General features: G+C 37.4%; 1 protein-coding gene and 1 long non-coding RNA gene across 6 annotated transcripts; one reads left to right on the forward strand and one right to left on the reverse strand.

Moving 5' to 3' along the window:
• Positions 1-1980: 1980 nt before the first annotated feature.
• On the reverse strand, positions 1981-10921 carry LOC126696901 (U-box domain-containing protein 33-like). 5 transcript variants are annotated; one of them, XM_050393648.1, is made up of 12 exons: positions 10486-10920; positions 9714-9835; positions 9163-9275; positions 8360-8464; positions 7574-8009; positions 7254-7391; positions 6689-6991; positions 6124-6426; positions 5337-5861; positions 4461-5228; positions 3599-3786; positions 1981-2475 (listed from the first exon to the last, which is right to left on the reverse strand). In XM_050393648.1, exons 1-11 carry the CDS (start codon positions 10634-10636, stop codon positions 3604-3606), a joined length of 3147 nt encoding a protein of 1048 aa, XP_050249605.1. In that variant the 5' UTR covers positions 10637-10920; the 3' UTR covers positions 1981-2475; positions 3599-3603. The 5 variants fall into 5 exon arrangements, with proteins under 5 accessions (XP_050249605.1, XP_050249604.1, XP_050249607.1 ...); XM_050393647.1 differs by lacking the exon at positions 1981-2475 and having other exon boundaries at positions 3452-3786; XM_050393650.1 differs by lacking the exons at positions 1981-2475; positions 6689-6991 and having other exon boundaries at positions 3452-3786.
• Positions 2374-3461, forward strand: LOC126696906 (uncharacterized). Its single transcript, XR_007646112.1, has 2 exons — positions 2374-2510; positions 3377-3461. It is a non-coding gene; the product is annotated as an uncharacterized LOC126696906 (long non-coding RNA).
• Positions 10922-11696: the final 775 nt, after the last annotated feature.

The raw sequence follows: 11696 nt of genomic DNA on the forward strand, positions 1-11696 counted from the left end.
AAGCAAGGGAAAAAGAAGATGGAGGACATGAGTAGGAAGGAGGAGAAGAAGAGGGAAGCAATGAAAAGAAAGTAAAAGGAGCAAAAGAGAGAAAAGGGGAGCCATATTAGGTATGCTCATGAAAGAGCGAATGGAGATGACAAGGGAGGTTTTTGACTCAGTCACACCGGAAGTGGAGTGTGACGAGTCCCTGCTTCGGATTTTGACTAAAAGAGGGGGGAGGCACATCTTGAGTCTTTGCCATCCTTGCCCCGACCGAGCCCTCTCAAGTTTTATTAGGGCATGGCGTTTCTGGAAAAAGAGGGATTCATTCATGGCCGACTACTATGGTGAATGTATTATTGGATAAGGAGTAACCAGGCGGAAGAAGTGAGCTATAAGAAGGGCCTAAGGGATTCCGATATGAAAGTATCACCTCTGGTTTTCTCTCTTATATAAGGGAGTAAGGCGAGGGCACGTAACACGTTCTGATCCCCAAGGAAATCCGTGAATAAATGCGCATCCGTTTCGTTCCCCCACGTTATCGGTAACCGTAAGATTTGAGAAGTCTCGTAAAAGGAAAAAATTAAAGGCGTGCTACGGATAACCTAACGGTATAAGCGCATCATGCGTAAACCAAGGAAAATATCTCGTAGACCGGCGCATTCCTCGGGGAGGTGAAGAGTCGCCAACGTTGATCAAGGGCCGAATTAAATGAGCAGTAATGAAGGCTCGGGGTTACCAAAACCCCCCTCTCCGACCAAGAGGCCGGACAGCAGGGTTTTGAGGGGCTATTGTGGGGTCCAGTAATAGACGGACCAGGCCCATTTGTTGATGAAAGGTCCAAAGGCCCAAGCCTAAAAGGGTCATGGTCAGAATTCAAGAATAAGGTGGCCCAACTGGCCCGGAGAAGCGGCCGAGGACAGTGCAGTCCTCGGCTGACCCAAGAAAGAGGGCAGAAAGGTAAAGGGGAGTGCCCGAAGGGGAGTGCCCGAAGGGGAAATCTAAAATATCTAAGAGAGGCTTCCTTGGCCACCTTTCCCATGCATATCTCTGCGCCTAACAGAGCCTTATCCATGAACTTTATCAATGACTCTCGACGACTTAGGTCTGAGACTGATGGGACAAGTATCAGTCTTGAAAGGGTCGACCCTACACGTGGACGAAGGAAATTGAACGCGTGCGAGTATAAAAGAAAAAATATGTAACCTAAAGGGGGGGCTCCTCCAGTCCCACAGAAAAGAAGAAAGGGCTTCAGAGGCAAATACACTGGAACCATGCATAAACATCTTAACAAACCCACAGCCGGGTAAACAGGATTAAGCCTTTCGATCCCACTCTCTACAAATGATATTGTATGGGCCCATTTACGTGCGAACCCAACTCAACTGTGGTTCAACGCTAATCGTGCGCTTACAATAATGTTTTAAAACCTTTTTATTTTCCCCAAGAAACTTTACAAACTCCACACTTTATTTTTTTTCTCTCTCCTACAAGTTTCTAAATTTTTTATTTCATTTTGTTTTGTCGATCAATTCACCTAAAATTGACATGGAAAATATAGTGTGAAGTTATGATTTATGCATTATAAGTTGAGTGTTAACAATGATCTATATGAAAGTGATGTTACCCTTATCATAAGTTGACAAATCAAAAGAGTATAAAATTGAATGTGTCTATAAGATTCAATTATTCTCATTTTTTTTTTTTGCTATAAATTTAATTAGAGGAGGGAGGGAGAGAAATTATTCACTCCTCCGTAAGGAATGAATATAGAAAGAAGATAACTTAAAAAAAGAAAAGAAAGAAAGAGAGCACTTAGTACTTAATCTTCCAAGTTCTAAATAAAGAAAAAAAAGAAAAAAGAAAAAAAAAGAAATACTCTACTAAGTTCCAACCCAGCATCTTCCAATGACAAGTGACAACTTCGATGTAGTGCATGTTTTTTAGTCATATACTCCAATTAAATTGCTTCAGAGCCAAGAAGAAGGGGAATGTTTTTTTTTTTTTTTGGTTAACAGGAAAATAAACTAAAGCTATCCCACACTAGAGGTGAGACCAGTGTTAACAGTTCTATTTACATACATGCCAGCCAAGTCCGAATTAACTAAAAACAAAACATCAGTACTTGGCGAGAACTAAATACAACAAAAGCATCATCCATTAAACATCCCCATCTTGCAAGTGTGTCTGCACAGCGATTGCCTTCCCTATAAACATGCTTCACTTGAACCCGAGGAAACTTTCTCAGCAAGCACCTGCAATCACACAAAAGAGGAGAGTATGGTTTAACCGTGTCCACATTAGAGCTAATAAGATCAATCACCACTCTTGCATCCAACTCCACAATCAAGTTCTGAATTCCTTCACTCAAAGCCAGCTTCAACCCATCCCTTAAAGCCCAGAATTCCGCTGTAATGCTGGTAGCAAAACCAATGGATCTCGCAAATCCTTTGATCCAGTGTCCGCTACAGTCCCTGATTAGTCCCCCACCCCCTGCAGCGGGTTGACCATTCTTCTCTTAGCTGGTGGTACAAGTCTTTCTTTCTCATATTGATATTTATTCTTATGTTATATTTGCTAATTATTGCTGCATACGCTGAATTATACACTGTTTTATACACTTCAAATTGCGATTTTAAAAATAATTGTGAAATAGTAATAATTGTGAAATAGTGAAATCATGTTTTGAAAACAAAATTTCACAATTATAATTGAAATTGTGTTTTCAATATTAGTTATGTTTTCTGTACGCACATTGTAAAACAATCACCGTCCTATATTATTTGGACTACCTGGAGGATGTGGGTGGTCTGCTTGGCACATTTCTGTGATTGCAAGGAAGACGCCAATTTTAAAGAAGAGAGATAGTGTTGATACTGAAAGTATATATTATGTTTTGAGAAATTCTACCATGTATAGAGGGGCCTATAGATCAGAGTCTAGAACTACTAGTACACAAGTATAGAATTACAATAGCACAAAGTGGGCCATAGGAAACTAACTTGAGTTTTGGAGACTATCAATAAAGCACCCTTGTGGATGAGAGTTGGTAATAATGTCAAACAAGTTGGTGTTGAGATTACATAAGCAAAGCTACATAGTAGCTTGAAGAAGATGCGGGAGATAGAATGACAGTCAATTTTGATATGTATAGTCCACTCATGAAAACCATCACGAATGTCACAATAGATAGGAGTGGTAGAGGAGTGAGTAGCAACCATCTCAACCAAAAAAGCTCATAAGTTGTGTCAGGATTTGAGTTTGTCTTTTCTTTTCTTTCTTTTTTTGGATGAATTCAGTAGTTACAGAATTTGAACTATGGACATCTATGTTGAAAACACTAGACAGTACAAATTGATTTACAAGACTCTTGATATCTTTGCATTTATTTTAGGTGTGAACCTATAACCAGAACTGGCTGAGCTGAAAGACAAGACCATTATGTAATACACATCATGCAATATTATGCTTCAGCAGAATCTAGGATTTAACAAAGTAGAAAAATGTATTGATCTATTAATTTTTTTCCCTAAAAAAATAATTAACTGCAAAATGCACCTGTGGGTTGGACCAGGTGGTATAAAAAATATGTAAAACTAAGGGGAAAAGAAAATACAGATTTCAATGTTTTTGTTGCCACTCTTGAATGGCTGAACGAAGAGCATAATTGGGTACAAGATTGCAGTGTTCAAGCTTCAAATTTGTCATTGGTGAAGTGTCATGTCCACCGTCAAACCATTCGCTCAAAAACTTCTCTTCATAAGTAAAACCATCCGTTGCCACATGAGGATTTTGCATGACGTCCTGCAAGATTGTAAATAGAACATTCGTAAAAAAAAAAAAAAAGGAATGCATTTTATGTGATGAAAATAATTAGTCCAATGAAGTAGGTTTGTGGCAGAAAGAGTTCCAACATGAAACAGAGATTGCAAATCAAAGTTACATTACTCATGGACAAACATGTTCAGAAAATCTTTTGCCACTAGATACGGACACTTAGGATTTGACTGTTTGGAAAAGCATGAGAGGATGTAGACCAAGAAAGCCAGCAAAAAATCCAAGTTTTGTTCTTGATTTTGATGGTTTCCAAGATCAATAATCTAATTACTATCTAGTAACTTTCACTTTATTATTATTTTTTGTAATTCCTATATAGTATGAAAGTCAATGTACTAAGAACACAGAGATGTGATTCTTTCTAGAGCCAAATTCCAAACTTTCCAAGGTGAGAATAAGCACTTTCTATTTGGATTTTGGACTCTTTTAATTAGGAAAATGAAAAAAGAAATATATCAGCAGCATACACGCACACAAAAGAATTTTGAAATGGAAAATTTTGAAATAGGGTTTGATAAATTACCAATTATCCAAAAATTTAAGTTGTTAATAAATGGTAAATTTAATCATTTAACCATTATTTCAAAAGGGTCAACCTGAATTGAAGACAGTGGAAAATAAATATAAATTCAATAACCTACCTGGGAGATGGGACAGAGAAAATACGAAGGAGGTTCGGAGTGTTCTTTGGTACTCAGCTGGAGTGAGGATGAGTCTCCACACAAATCCTCCCTCATTGGTTCAAGTACCGGCCAAACATCCAATGCAAGGTCTAGCCGGTTCTCCCGGTATATTTCACTACAACTCAAGGCCAAGTGAGCCAACTGTTTAGCTTGCTCAAATGGCCAATCTCCAGCCAAAGGATCCAAGAGGTCTTCTAACTTTCCTGCATCTAATGCATATTTCACTTCCTTTTTTAACCCCCGGGGCGGCCTTCCCGTCAACAACTGTAACAATGTGATTCCAAATGAATATACATCTGACTCTAAAGTAAGCTCTCCTGTTGAATGGAACTGCGGATCAAGATAAGCAAAACTAGTGTCCTTTAGCTCAGTTTTCCAACGCAGAGTGAGGTTGTTTGAACTTAGATCATGAGATAGTAGACGACACCTTCCAAAGTCACAGAGTTTGCTTACAAAGTTGGCATCAAGGAGAACCTTGGCGGGTGTCAAATCACCATGTAAGACGCTGAATGGTTTACAGGAATGAAGAAAGATGAGGGCAGAGCACAATTCTGTGGCGATGCATATTCGAATTTGCCATGATAATGGAGGAGTATTGTCCTTGCAGCTGAGTCGATCTTCAAGGCTTCCATTTGGGAGATACTCATAGATGAGAGCCTGAACTTCTTGGCAGTATCCGATCAGCGTAACAAGATTCGGATGCCTCAACTTATTCAATGTATCAACCTGAAATAGAACCATGTAATGTGATACAATGCCATATTTTTGATCAATTTAGGTCCAATTCGATTGGAATGGCCAAATTCAATATACAAAACAGTTTAATCGTCCTACCTCACTTTGGAATCCTAAGGGGTCTTGCAAGTTACGTTGGTGTGGCACTTTTATAGCCACCTGGATTTCACGCAAGATACCTTTATACGTGTTCCCGTGTCTTCCTTCTCCAATTTCCAGAAATGGATCAAAATTTTGAGTTGCTTTGTCAATCTCTAAGTATGAGAACTCAGAGAATTGAGGCATTCGCGTGCTTGAGGACTCAACTTTTTTTCTTCTCAACTCTTCAGCTTCTTTTATTGCGTTGTCACGCCCCACCAGAAATTCATCCCGTTCTTTTTCACAAGTTTGCAACAATTGCATAACAGATGCAATACTCAGCTCCAACTCCTCTACCATCTCATCAGATTCTGCAATTTTGCATTCCAGTGATGATTTTTTATCTAAGGCAACCTGGAGATCCCCCATCACTTTGTTTAGCTGAATTTTCACCTTTTCATGTTCCTCTTTCTCTTTTGCTAGAGCTTCCTCAATTTCTTTTCTTTGTTTCAATTCCTCAGCGCATAAGCTTTCTAACACTTGAGCCTGTAAATTATGCATTTGGAGAATTAATTAAGTATGATGTTTTCTAAGTTTATGACGGAAAAAATTCCATACATAGTGCAGTTAGATTATGTCCATCTTCCAGTCCTAAATATGGTTAAGTGATTTATTAGTGAAGTCGAGGGTGTATTGTGTTAAAAAAAACAAAAGAGAGAACTTCATTCTGTAGTTCTTATATGTTTTTAATCATTAATTCCAATAAAAAGGAAAAGGTCAAAGTTGTGCTAGAAAACCATAGGCTTACCCTGCGCTTAGCTTCAATTGCTTTGTCACGCTCCACCAGAAATTCATCCCGTTCTTTTTTACAAGTTTGCAACAATTGCACAACAGATGCAATTCTCAGCTCCAACTCCTCTACCATCCCATCAGATTCTGCAATTTGGCTTTCCAGTGATGATTTTTTATCCAAGGCAACCCGGAGATCCTCCATCACTTTGTTTAGCTGAATTTTCACCTTTTCATGTTCCTCTTTCTCTTTTGCTAGAGCTTCCTCAATTTCTTTCCTTTGTTTCGATTCCTCAGTGCATAAGCTTTCTAACACTTGAGCCTGTAAATTATGCATTTGGAGAATTAATTAAGTGTGATGTTTTCTAAGTTTATGACAGAAAAAATTCCATACATAGTGCAGTTAGATTATGTCCATCTTCCAGTCCTAAATATGGTTAAGTGATTTATTAGTGAAGTAGAGGGTGTATTGTGTTAAAAAAAACAAAAGAGAGAACTTCATTCTGTAGTTCTTATATGTTTTTAATCATTAATTCCAATAAAAAGGAAAAGGTCAAAGTTGTGCTAGAAAACCATAGGCTTACCCTGCGCTTAGCTTCAATTGCTTTGTCACGCTCCACCAGAAATTCATCCCGTTCTTTTTTACAAGTTTGCAACAATTGCACAACAGATGCAATTCTCAGCTCCAACTCCTCTACCATCCCATCAGATTCTGCAATTTGGCTTTCCAGTGATGATTTTTTATCCAAGGCAACCCGGAGATCCTCCATCACTTTGTTTAGCTGAATTTTCACCTTTTCATGTTCCTCTTTCTCTTTTGCTAGAGCTTCCTCAATTTCTTTCCTTTGTTTCGATTCCTCAGTGCATAAGCTTTCTAACACTTGAGCCTGTAAATTATGCATTTGGAGAATTAATTAAGTGTGATGTTTTCTAAGTTTATGACAGAAAAAATTCCATACATAGTGCAGTTAGATTATGTCCATCTTCCAGTTCTAAATATGGTTAAGTGATTTATTAGTTAAGTAGAGGGTGTATTGGGTTAAAAAAAACAAAAGAGAGAACTTCATTCTGTAGTTCTTATATGTTTTTAATCATTAATTCCAATACAAAGGAAAAGGTCAAAGTTGTGCTAGAAAACTATAGGCTTACCCTGCGCTTAGCTTCAATTGCATTTTTTTCCACTTTGGCGCGCCTCTCTGCCTCTTGAAATGCTTCTCGCCTCGCATGTTCAGCCTCTGCCATGGCCTTTTCAAGTTGAGCATAGAGAGTTTCATCTACACTTCCATCCTGCCAGAGTCAATTGATTTTTTAAGTTTTGAAACCAGTCATATCTGAATCAACTAAGACAATTATTTCCAAAGAGAGAGGTGACATGATCTTATAAAACCAAAATCTGAGGTTGGATAAACATGCAAATTCTGCTCAACATAAATATTGTCTCACGTATGATAATTTTGCTTTGCACATACCAGTAAACTAGGAGGAGATAAACAATAAGGACTCTCTATGGACTGAGGAAATGTGCTTAACTCACTCCCCTCAGACCTAACAGATGAAATCCGAGCTATGTCAACTGATCTACTGGCAGAGCATTTTGAATAATCCAAACTTGGAGGATACCTCCTTGAAGATTCAAACCATTCATCTGAACTCCCTTCTGTAACTGACCTGCTCCTTGGAGTTGAGAACTCTTCAGTACAATCAAGGGAAGAAATGTCTGTTCCACTCCCTACACTATAGTAAATACTAGCATTCCTTTCACTGCAAAATGAAACTTGAGCTAAGCTGGTAGGTGCTGCACCAATATTTTGCCCCGCAGATTGTGATCTCCCATAGTTTGATGGTTCAGTTTTACAGTTTTGATTTGGTCTGACCTCCACATCTGCTCCATCTAAAATACCTTCCCTATATTGTGTGGTACTTGCATTAGTAATCATCTTGGCATCAAGGCTTATTTAATATATCTACACACACACACACACTAGTAGTAATAATGACTCAAATCAAGTACATAAGAAAAATTTTGAACCTATATATAAACAAGGAAATCATTTATAGCAGTTGGAAGTGTACAACAATATCTATATTTCAGTAGCCAATCAAGCATTTTGTAACTAGTAAATCCTACTCATACAGTCAATTAACACTAAGAAGCTTCACATTTGGGGAGTACATATCTTCATGCAATATATTTCAAATATATTGGTACACATCAGCACTGCAAAAAGTGTTAAAAACAAAAACATCAAGCAAACCTGGTGTGGACAAGGCGCCCCTTGCATATAAATTGAATGCGACAGGACTTAGATGCTTGTAGGCGCACGTATCTTGCTTTCTTAGACTTGATGTCCATTGTTCTCCTGCAATGTTAGGCAGGGGGTAAACTGTAAGCAATCTCAGTGTATAGTTGCATATATACAAGTTTCAATTCTGTGGACCATTAGTGAGATTGAATTAAACTAAAAATGTTGGGAAAAACCATCATAAAACAAGGAAATTAATTATCATTATATATATATATATATATATATATATTTATTTATTTATATAAAACTGCAAATTCTAGAAACCAGGAAATGGCTTGTAAACACCTTTCACAAATTATAACAATATTATCTTTCACTAGAAAGATAATTAATCACTTAGTTAAGAGAACAACCAATCAATGACACTCCCTAGTAAATGCACCTCAAGGCCTGTACAAAAAAGAATAACTAATTGGCTGGTATATATCTTATTCCTGACCATAGACACTTTCTTATCTATTAACTGATCTGATTTCTTGGTCAAAAAGTTTTGAAGGCAACTAAGATCCCATATTCTTCAATCTCTCTATGGTCCTGACCTAGTGCCCACTCATGCATGCAGAATTCGCAAAAAATTTCCCAATATAAGGCACATCCAGTGAGAATCATTCAAATGCAATGCACCTTTTGGATTTTCAAAGCGGATATAATGGCAATATATTTTTGCATAAGTATAAATGGAAATAAAAAAGAACATGATGGTTAAAACATGGAGAGTAAAACAAAAACAGAAATCAGTCTGGTGGTTGTACTTTGAGTAGGCTGCTGTTCCCATAACAAGCTTCCTGATCCCAAGTTGGCAGACGAGTTCCACAATTCCCTCCTCAATACTCTCCATTTCAATATGTCGTGATTCTGCTTGTACCTGCATTATAAATTTATAGATGCCAAAATAAATCAGAAAGTTCAGCACATTTAGGCTAACTTAACTATTTCCAATGAACTCCGATACTTTTGAAATGATCGTGCTAAAATTGGAAGCTCTCTGCAGCCTAATTGCACACACACACACACACATCCTATTAGGTAGAAACATTTTAAATGAACTACAGGTGTGTAGTCCTAGTGATAGGATCTTGTAACTGTGGACCAGTGCTCTCAGATCATATCTTTCAAAATAAAAAGAAAAAAGAAAAATAAACCAATGAAAATGAATATCATACTAAGCACACAGCTTCAGTTGTCTTATCTACTTGATAAAACTCAGAAACAACTCTTTTTTTTTTTTTTTTTGCTGAATAGACTCAGAAACAACTTGAGTTAATAACACATTCATCGAAAGAGATATGAGATGGCTTTGTACCCCCATTTGGCGACAGATAAGCAGATACTCATCCAGGATTTTCTGCATTTTTTGCCTTTCAAGTTCCCGGTATGCCCTGAGTTCCCGTTCCTTCATTGTGTTTGCTGGAAATTTTGCTCCCACTAGAAACCAAGGATAGAGTTACTATGTAATAAATTCCATTATGGGTACCAACTACCACTAAAAAGAAGATAAAAATTGCAAACCAGAAACAGGCATGTTTATAATTACCAAAGTCTAACTAGGTAGAACCTGAGAAGTAAATAAATTCTTCAGCCAAATTTCATAAGAACACCCGATTACTAGTTTAAATTTGCAGCAAAATCAACAAATTATTCAGATTGACCAAAATTTATGGAACTTCTAATCAAATTACCAAATTTAATTTCCCTTAAACTACGGCCAATTTTTCATCCAAGTTTTTCCTCAATATAATTCATTGTCAAGTCCTAATCCACTGTTTTCCCTCCAAAACAGCTACAAGTACCTGGAAAATCTTAAAAACAATGATCATCAAGAGGCAAACCCTTTTCAATTCACTCGATTGGAATTTAAAAAAAAAAAAATCTAGTAAAATAAGTCTAACTTCAGTAACTTATCAAGTACGTAACTTTAAATTACAACATCAAAAGTAGGATTATCACCAAAGTTCATAACTTCAGATACACATGACATAAATTGCTATTAGCTAAATATATATATTTATTGGCTTTATTAATTTGCTAGGCACTTGTGCAAACGTGTATAAAGCGCACAAATGTTGACAACTTACTCATTGGGATCATTTTTGCTGGCTGGTGAACATGAATGACACATATAGTTTTACCCCCAGAGTTCTTTAATGCCCATACCGCCCACGCCAAGATTGGTTTGTACTCCTTCACATTTTTTCCCAGCGCAACGTGTACTATATTATCCTCCATATGGGTTCAAGTTCAAACCCAAACTTCCTCCCACCAAACTTTTGAAATAAACAACAGGACACAGATGAAACAAGATTTCATAGGAAGATGAGAAGAGCAGCTTGTGTAAAGATGCACTAAAGAGGTCTTTTGCTTTTGGTGTCAAGTTTTGTCTTGACTCTTGAGTTGACCTCAGAAGTGACTTTCTGCGCAGAACATAGTATTAGTCAGGGAGTTGCGAAGTTGTGCATAAAGATTCCACGGTGCCATGAAGACGATGACGAGGTCAATTAACGTTTTTTCATCTTTTTTAAGAAAAGCCAATTGGATGAGAGGTGGATAACAACAAATATTGTCAATGCATGTCTTTGACTAGATAATGTCACATTTGTTAATAACTTTACTGGTCCGGGTAACAAGCGGTTAAGGTTGAGTTTTTATTGTAATCAATTAGCTTCTAAGGTGCCATCTCCCATGAGTCCAGTTAATAAGTGCATTGAAGTAGTTTATAAGGATTTTTTTTAATATATATATATATATTTAATTGTAATCCATCAGCTTTTTCGGTGTAGTATTATATGAGTCACTTTTTTTTTAATTACTTCTCAATACAGTGGGACTTTTAGATTCTTTTTTAATGGAAGCACGATGCCTCATGCCACCCGTTAACAAAAGCCTAACTTTACTGTAAGTAATGTTGAGTAAACACTGCATAGTACATTGGGAGTAGAAAGCAGATGTGGTTTCTCCAATTCTGTGCTGAACAGAGCACTGTGCAGTGCTCTTGGGGCATCTCTATATAGTTCAGCTCTTAGATGCCCTCCTAGATAGTTGTATGTTTAGATTATCTTATCTTTGTTTGTGTTGGTTTGTCTTGAGATGCTGGCTGGCCCAGCTGGTTGTTTGTATCATTGTATGTTATTGTGCTGTTTGCAACTATGCATAAAAAAACAATTGATAGCATAGTGGTTAATTTGGTACTGATCACCAACGAAGGTTGGCCTGAGTGGAAGGGGTTTTGGTCACTTAAGCAAGTGGTCTTGGTTTCGAGCCCTTGTGGATGCAGCAAACTTTCTTGGGA

This window comes from Quercus robur, chromosome 8 (genome assembly GCF_932294415.1).
Source record: "Quercus robur chromosome 8, dhQueRobu3.1, whole genome shotgun sequence".
Classification (NCBI taxonomy): Eukaryota; Viridiplantae; Streptophyta; class Magnoliopsida; order Fagales; family Fagaceae; genus Quercus; species Quercus robur.

Excerpts from the sequence above, each read along its gene's own strand:
- LOC126696901 (XM_050393648.1), bottom strand. The coding sequence starts at position 10,636 with ATGGAGGATAATATAGTACACGTTGCGCTGGGAAAAAATGTGAAGGAG. Across the intron at positions 8,465-9,162 it reads GGAACAGCAGCCTACTCAAA|GAGAACAATGGACATCAAGT; the intron begins GTACAACCACCA and ends CTAACATTGCAG. Across the intron at positions 5,862-6,123 it reads CAATTGAAGCTAAGCGCAGG|GCTCAAGTGTTAGAAAGCTT; the intron begins GTAAGCCTATGG and ends CATAATTTACAG.